Below are 9,511 nucleotides of genomic sequence, written 5' to 3'. Positions count from 1 at the left end.
TAGGTTTCAATATTGACTACAAATTATAAATAATGACTCGTCAATGATCCATTAATGTCTGACACTTATCGCAACAAAATTAGTATGCTGTAATCCCGCGCTATAGGCTATGTCTGCAGGATAATAATAGTGTAAACGTTGTGGGTCAACAAGAGGGAGAAATTGCAGAATCGCATGCCTGCAATAAAAGCCAATCGAGTATATATTGAATCATTCAACATTTTTCATGAAAGCAGTTAATAGCAAACGTTTCAATTGAGGGGCTTCCTGTAGAAATAAACTGTGCAAAAAAACGATAACAAACACGAAAAATCTCAAATTCCAAAAACATGAACGTGATTAAGTGACAGTGTTTCCAAATTTTGGAAAAAAAACACAATCAAATTAGTGAATAATGGCTTTCAAAATAAAGAAAATACTGACTTACTTCAAAAGAATTGTCGTTATAATAATAGTGCTAAACAATTTGTCAATAGTTCAAACCCAAAACATTAGTTTAAATAATAGCATCGAAATAAAATTAAGTGAAACAAGCCATAAAAATAGTTCAACTGATAATATTTCAAATTTAAATAACATTTTAAGAATAAACTCTGAAAAAACTCTTGAAAGAGTTGAAGGTGAAAATGTTTTATCAATTCCAAAAATAAAAATAAACGAAAATGAAAATTTAAAAACAGCAGATGGAGATAAAATTTCTGTTGAAGTGGTCGTAGCCAATCAAAATGGATCTTTGGGTGATGACCCAGTTTTATCGAAGCTGTCATCCTTTGAAGATGTTGGAGAAATGGATCAAGGTTCCTGGACGAAATTGTCTTGGCTGATGGAACTTTTTGACCATCACAAATGGGAGAAAAGACACTTTGACAATGTGTCCAGCAATTGTTCTGGTGATATGGTCGTCTACATAAATGCTTTGAGGAACGGAGAGATATGGGCAGCAAAAAGTGAGTATTTCAATGATTTTATTTTGATTATTATCGGTATTTATACAGGATGTTTTGGGACTTATCTGACAAACTTTATCCAGTGATACCTGATCTTATTAGGAAAAAAAAGTAGATTTGACACTTTGCTCCGAAATGTTGTGTGTACAACGTGGTATAGACACTCATTTACGGATACTCAAAGTCAGAAATATATATTTTTTTTGGAGTAAAGAATAACACGTACCTATTACGAAATTAATGAGAAACAATTTTTTCATACAAATATTAATTTTTCGTCGTTATAGAATATACCTAACGATTCTTTTTCATTAAACCTAATTACATTTTCACTTATTTAACTAGAAATAACTTAAATAAATACATTTTTTAATTACATTACACATAAATTCATAACATAATGATATTATTCATTTTCAGTGTTTTGCTGATCGTGCATAAATTTTTTTTTAATAATTGTTAATGTTGTATGGAAGGCAATTATATATGTTTAAATGTATATTTTCATTATTTCACGCGTGCATTTTTTAAATCTTGGCAATCCCCATCGATGTGTGTACCTACCTGTTTTGAGTTTGCGAAAGCCCAAGCTGTCCAAGTTGAACTCTTGACCATTGTAAGCAATTCTTAAAACCGGTCTATATCGCAAGACTGCAGTCAGGTGTAATGAGAATGCAATATCGTGCAATGCTTTTTATCCTCCGGCCAGTTCAGAAAGTGTCAATCAAATTAGTAAAACCTGTGGTAAAACCTTAAATGCGTAATACATTAAGGGGGAATTTCATCATCCTGTCGATAATTGGATTGAATAACCGATACGGTATTGTAAAATAGTTAATTAAACTAAATAATTAAATTAGCGCCATCTATGAAAATATATGCAAAATTTTGGTGAGATCAATAAGATTACAATATCGGATCGATAGGCGTAACTACGGACGATTTTATGCAGATTTCCCGAACATGTTCCCAGACCGATATTTATAATGATAATTGACGTACGCTGGCAACATTGGCGCATTTGTCTTTGAATCGACATTAAAAATACTAATAAATTGAAATAATAACTATAATTTACATTGGCAGTCTGCATGTTCTTTATGACACTTAAAAGAAAGTTAATTTTTCTTTAGTTATAACAAACGATTTTTGTTTCTACAAGTGTCAAGAACGTAATCAGTTATCATCTTAGATGAATTAATTAATTCTATGGATCGTATATACGATTCATTTTTCTTTTAAGAGCTTAGTAAGTTCACTCTCATCAATTAAAAAAGCCAATTATTTTGCACAACGAACGACATTATCAAAAAAGTTACGCATATTGACAGCTTACTGACTATCGAAATCATATTCTGATTATCGCTAACTGACCATAGATGACGGATTTCGTCATCTATGGTCATCATATAGTTATAGGCCTTAGTTGTAAGTCACTAGATATAAGTCTTAGATGTAAGTCAGTAGTTTCAAGCCAGTAGTTATGAGCCTTAGTCGTAACTCACTACAAATAAGTCTTAGTTGTTAGTCACAAGTTATTATGAATTGTAATTGTAAGCCAGCTGTATTTATTATTCAATAAATATATTCGTACAGCAGCCGTGAGGTCATTTTTCATGAAAACGGCGCTTTATATATAAGTGGGAGTGATGTTTACTTACAAATGCAATCGCCACTACATTCTTGGTCGGAGGTAAGGAGAAAAGAAACAACCATTTGGAAACGCTTGAGTTTATTACGCGATTACAAATGTTCGACACAAGAATTATTCAGAAGGATTTTTATGAGGAATTAAGAACTAGTAACAACATGTCAACCTAATGAATCGTTTCAGCCAGAATAAATCGAGTTTCTGTGCGGGCGTGATTTGAGTCCGTTGTGACATGTAAAGTGGTGTTGCCAGGAAATGAATGTTGCATGCGAGAAAAAATAAATTTAGTCGATCTGTGTAGTTCTTTCTCAATTTTCAATAGATTATTATTATTTTTGACATTGGGATTTATCGATCGCCCGTGCTAGACTTAATGGTCAACATAAGGAAGTCTTTTAATGTTTTTTTACCCTGAATACAGAATATATTATATTTCTTCTAATAAAAATATTTGACACAACTAATAAACAATAATTTACCGTACATTAATGTCTATTTATCAGTTGTGTAAGTTTTAAAACACGCAAAACCCTAAACGTATAAGATGATTTGTTGAGCTATTGATCTTTCTACGGTAAAATAAATATTTTATAATCAATACATTTGCATAACCTAAATTTATACCGCCCAACTTAAGCCTGTTCAATCAATTTGTATATCCGATACTTGTGAAGGATATCAGCAATAATAATTATCCGTTTGAATGTTTGTGGTTCGTAGAAGTTCTACTTCAGATATTATGCTGAACTCAATTGACATGACGACGAGAGATTAAAATGACTTACGACTAGGCCCAAACCCGCTGTGGCTTTTGAAAGATAAATTTAGTACGAAATATGAGCTTAAGTTTAGTTCATTGAATGAGTTATCCAGGTCGTATAGTTAACCAGTGGCTGAGTTGGCATTGCGTATGGGTCCCACCTTGGCATCGTGAGTTTAATTCCTTGGCTAACTAAGTCCTCCATCATAATACAAGAAAATTTGTTTTTTACTTTTGGCGCCCTCTCCCATCGGAATTTTTTTTCTCCTCTCGACGTGAACAAGATATTAAGGTATTCTTCTTTTGAAATCTAGCTCAGATTAATTCATGTTTAGGCATAGAATAGTGGACATGTGATTGCTTTACTGCAAAAAAGTTTTTCCGCTTGGAACTAGCTCCAATAATAACAATAAAAAATACTTATTTCGGATGTCGGTGCGTGAAAAATATTCCTGTGTGAAATAATGATCGTTCAATGTACTTAAATTTGCCTTAAAATATTCAAATTTGGAACTGATTGTGTTAATTCAGGCAACCTACAAAGTAGGTAATAATAATAACTGTAATAATAAAATTATATAATTTTTATTAAAAAAAAGCCACAATTTTATATCTTTTTACGTATTTCGTGATTTTTCAAGTTTACAAACGGTGATCATTCGAAAGTAAAATTTTGATAGAATCTGATGGAAAATTGACAATTTTTTTTTAAAAGGCAACGATCCTGAGACAAAAATTATGTTAATACTTTCAGCTTTGCAAATCCTACAATTATTTATTATAATATCCCGTGAATTTTCATGGGTCTGCGATAGTAATCATAAAGTAACTACCTCTACAAACCTGTCTAAGGTAATAATTGAATGTTTATAAACAAGTTTGTTTTGTGTCCGGACAAATACTTACAATACAAAATGACCTCGAAGGACGATATGGTTTTCAAGCATGAAAATAATAAGACAACTTAACATTATAATTATTATTACTAAAATACATATAAATACTTAATTTTGGATCACTAGCCTTAACAACTTTGTCCTTGATCCTTGATGTAAAAATCAAAAATTTAAAAAAATAATTTTAAGAAAGAAAAAACTCGAAACATAATATAATCAAGTTTGTCTCAGCATTTTACGTACATAATTCAATGCTTGTATTTTAAAGAGTTTTTTTAATCTGTTCAAGTTGACTACGCCAGTCATCGCTGCTCGAGAGATTTCGCTGTTCCAGAAAACGTATTTTAGCTGAAATGCTATTTTTAATATTATAAAGCCTTAAAATAAACGTAAAACACCAACAGTTAATTAAATAAATTTGCAATTTCGGTTGGGAAATTGTGAATCTTATCAAATTTTCTTCACCACTTTCTTTAGAATGTTTTTTTAATCGCATTTACTTTCGAGTGTTCTCTAAACACGGAGTAACTAAAAGGCAAAAGTAAATTTTAAAATTTACCGATAACCGAAAGTCTTTCTTTACTATATTTTAATGATAAAGTAATGTTTATAAGATAAGGTTTTGTATTCATTACACAAAGGATAACAAATTATTATAAGCAATAATTAGTCCCCTGAAATATCCGTACAACTTAAATTAATAATTTCATGAAAAATTATTTTTAATTTGTTTTGATATTTCAGGCGACTAATTATTGCTTATAATATACTTTGTGCTATGCAAACCTTGTCTTATTTATTTATTTATTTATTTATTTATTTATTTATCAAAAGAAAGTACATATTACATATTGGATGCTTTGCCTGTCCAACTAGGAAAGTTTCCCGTTCTAGGACAGACAATAATTATAAACATTACTTATCATTTAAAAATGATAAAATTTCAAAAAAGTCAAAATATTTCACCAACAAATGTAGATATAATATGTCTTCACGCCATCTAGTGGGATATTTAACACTAACAAAACCTTTCCTACAAAAATAAAGTTTGTTGTTTACAGGTGAAAAAATATAATAAGCAGTAATTGTTTGTTGAAATATATTTTCAGGTTCTCCCTTACCTTCGTTTTCTCCATCTCCTTCCCCTTCCCACTACTTTCAGCTTCACAACATACCCTGGAGATGCCATAGTTTCAGTTCCAAACGGTTGGGAGCAGTTGAGATTCTTGATCCGTATTCACATAAAAAATAATTATCAATTTATAATATAATTTTAATACTTGGTAGCTCGTCTGAAATAATTTATAATTATACGTTTCTTATTTAAAAAATCAAATTTCATAAACTTGAATAACTTTACGAACTACGCCAGAACACAATTTCTAATCACGCACCCATGGGCCGACAACCGAAGTGAGTATGTTTAGTGATACGTAATTAAGAAATATTTTAAAAATAAGTCACACCACATCTGCTGTTTGCATACCAACTACCGGCATTACAACGGTAAGTATTAGCACATTTTATAATAATTAATTGTTATTATTTATGAATACTGTTTGTCCAAAATGAAGTTAATTGTGATAATGAGAGAGATGTAACTATTTGAAAACCTCCTCGCTAATCTAATTAAGATATAGTAGCTGATATAATTAATTTACATTGCGAGCGCGATCATATTAAATTGTGGACATTGTAGGATACAAAGTGCCTAAATAAGGGTAGAGTAAAAGGGGTGAACGAAAGCCCCATGTATTTAATCTAAAATAATAACTGTTTTAATTTGCAGTTGGGTAATGATAATGTGCGTCGGATCGCGATGATTCATTTAAAAAATATAAACAAATCTGGTTTATGAATAACTTGATAGTATTTGAAAATAATACCATCATTAAAAGCAGAAGATGTTGGTTGCTGCAATGATGTAGGACTTAGTTAGCAGAGGAAATGTATACATAACGCCTGGGTGGGTACCCGATACATTTTTAAAGTCAGCTACCAACCGATCAAAATTTGAGATTTATGTCCCTCACTAAAAACTAACGTTCAAAACAATTCTAAAGTAATGGATTATTTTGGATTTTGAGGCAATTGAAATTCACAAAAACCCGTAATATTAATAACAGGGTTGTGCTTTAGTTTTATGTTTTTGGTACTTGACGGCTGCATCAAAACTAATCGATGAAAATGACATTTATTTAATTAAAAATTATACCGAATTACCAGCCAGAAGAGAATTGACGCGCGCAATATGGTACATTTCATTTCTGTAAACATCAACACACACAAAATATTATCTTCCGAGAGAAAATAAATGCCGTCAACGAGAATGGAACCCGCAGCCGATTGCCGGTCAGTACGTCGGCTTATTTTAAGTTGCCAAATAATTCAAGAAATACTAGTATTTTATTCAATAATTATTGCTGAATTGATTTTTTCACCTGAAAGTGTTTCAGGTTAATTATTGCTTAAAATAATTTTTGGTTTGAACAAATAATAAACCCTCACTTCTACGCCATTTACATATCTACCCCGAGGACACAAACACATATCTGAAAAGGTAGACTAAAGAAGGAGGAAGTGCAACATGGCATAGTACCCAAAAAAAAATCACGATAATCCTTCTATCCCGTCTTTACTTCACTTCCTCATTTATATCCGCATCATGTGTTAAAATTATACTGCACTTATATTTCACATCTTTTTGATTTTAAATTGTTTGTAAGTAGGTATAATTTTAAAGTGAAAATTTAGAACATTTTTAGGAAATTAAAAAAAAATACATAATACGGGCTGTGTAACTCAATTATAACCTACGGTTGCATTGGGTTGGGAGGTACAGAAAGAACACCATTAAACCCGTTATTGAAGGGGCTCAATGACTGGAAAGGCCACGGTGGAACATTTTCCTGCTGGGGGATGTGGGCCTATAAAATACCGTGATACGCCATCTTGCAATAACATCAGCAACATTTCCAGTAAGTCCTACTCCTTAGCGTCCTAGAGTGGTCTTTATGATCCCGCGAGTCCCGGGCAATATGACCACTGACCCTAACATCATGGTCGTAGCTGATAAGGAGAGGGCGAATGGCGAGTTTCCGGCGCCATAAAACCGGATCAGCTCAGCTAAGGGAAGGTAACCCCTACAGAAAAATCCCTGGAGAAGGCAATGGGAAACCACTCCAGTATCTTTTCCCAGCATATCACTATGGAGAGAAACCAACCAATGGCCCCGAGTCCCGGGCGGCCCTTAAATGGGCCAGGGGTGCGAAGAATCTCCCGGCTCAAAATAGTGAATTCAAAAATAAGACTAGGAACATGGAATGTAAGAAGTTTATACAGCGGTAAATTGGATAATGCAATACAGGAAATGGAAAGATTAAAAGTAGATATTCTTGGAATTAGTGAACTGAGATGGACTGGCAGCGGCATACACCAACATGAGAAGGGAAATCTATACTACTCAGGAAGTGACCCACAGGACAGAAACCGTCGAAACGGAGTTGCTGTATTTGTCATGGAGAAGTATGTAAAATTTGTTAAGAATTTTGTACCCATCTCGGACAGAATAATATTATTACAATTACACTGTCAACCCATCAACATGAATATTATTCAAGTGTATGCACCAACAGCGGAAGTGAGATATGATGGTGATGTGGAATCTTTTTATGACTCACTAGCCAGTACATTGCAAAGTTTGAAAGGAGGAGAAGTCAATTTTGTCATTGGAGACTTAAATGCCAAAATCGGTGAAGGTCGCCGCTCTCATATAGTTGGTGAATATGGCTTAGGCATAAGCAATCAAAGAGGTGATAGACTATATGAATTCTGCCAGGATAAAAATATGGTTGTATTAAATACCTGGTTTAAACTCCCGAAAAGAAGGCTTTATACGTGGAGATCACCTCAGGATGGAACAATCTATGATATTGTCAGGAACCAAATTGACTATGCGTTAGTAGACCATAGATTCAGGAACTCCGTAAAGAGAGTCACCACGTACCCTGGTGCGGACATTGGTTCTGACCATGTTTTGTTAACTGCCGATATTGTTTTACGCTTAAAACAAATAAAAAAGCCCAAAACCAAAATTAAAATGGAAATCTCGAAACTCCATGAAAAAGTGGTCAGAAATAGGGTATCTCAGACTTTGAACGATAATATTAGGCTACTCCCTTGTGATCCATCGATAGAAATACAAACACAATGGGATAACCTTAAGTCAGTTATACGTGAAACCTGTGATGCAAATTTGAAAGCTGATAAGCAAATTAGAAAAAAGAATTGGATGACTGACCACATTTTGAACTTAATGGATGAGAGACGTAAACACAAACATAATGAGACACAATATAAAAACTTACAAAGAACGATTAGACGTGAAATTAAAAAAGCCAAAGAAGAATGGATGAAGTCACAGTGTGAAGAACTAGAATCGTACAGTCGTAGTCACAATGCATTCAAACTTCACAAAAAAAAAATTAAAGGAAATTACAGGCACTTCTAGAAGAATTACTCCATCATGTTTAGTTGACGATTCCAATAAATTAATATTGGATGAAAAAGATATTTTACAAACATGGGAAAAGTATATTCATGATACATTCAAAGATATTAGACCTGACATAAATATTCCCAATGATCAATTGCATGGACCATCGATTTTAAAATCAGAAATTCTTCATGCAATAAAGACTTCAGACAATAGAAAAGCGTGCGGACCAGACGATATTCCAGTTGAGGTGTTGAAGCTCTTTAATGATGAAAATGTTGACTACCTGTTGAGGTTATTTAATTCTATATACGACACATGGAATATACCCCAAGATTGGCTAAAATCCACCTTCGTGACATTGCCTAAAAAACAATACCCTAAGAAGTGCAGTGACTATCGATTAATAAGCCTGATGAGTCATGTCCTTAAATTATTCCTTAAAATAATACATGCCAGGATACGCAATAAGTGCGAGCAGGAATTGGATGACACTCAGTTTGGCTTCAGAAATGCGTTTGGGACGCGTGAGGAATTATTGTCTATCGATGTACTATTGCAAAAGTGTCGTGACCAAAGAAAGGAAGTTTTTGCCTGTTTTATTGACTACGAAAAGGCATTTGACAGGGTAAAACATGCTGACCTAATGAAAATGCTTGCGGATTGTAACGTTGACACCAAAGACCAGAATTTCATAAAAACCTGTATTGGTTCCAAACAGCAGAAATAAGACATGGGAATGAGAGATCTAATGCAATTGCC

At 33.1% G+C, this 9,511-nt stretch overlaps 1 protein-coding gene across 1 annotated transcript in view; it reads left to right on the top strand.

Annotated features, from left to right (window-relative positions):
• Positions 1-787: 787 nt before the first annotated feature.
• Positions 788-9,511, top strand: part of LOC149414768 (nose resistant to fluoxetine protein 6-like) — a 49,154-nt gene continuing 40,430 nt past the window's right edge. The window contains exon 1 of the mRNA XM_089643386.1: positions 788-947. Within this exon, the coding sequence (XP_089499512.1) occupies positions 788-947 (160 nt within the window). The remainder of the gene's footprint in view (positions 948-9,511) is intronic.

This window comes from Hesperophylax consimilis, chromosome 19 (assembly GCF_061612785.1).
Source record: "Hesperophylax consimilis isolate HC1 chromosome 19, BYU_Hcon_1.0, whole genome shotgun sequence".
Classification (NCBI taxonomy): Eukaryota; Metazoa; Arthropoda; class Insecta; order Trichoptera; family Limnephilidae; genus Hesperophylax; species Hesperophylax consimilis.
The sequence above is the reverse complement of the archived record's forward strand: the minus strand, read 5'-3'. Positions and strand labels throughout refer to the sequence as shown.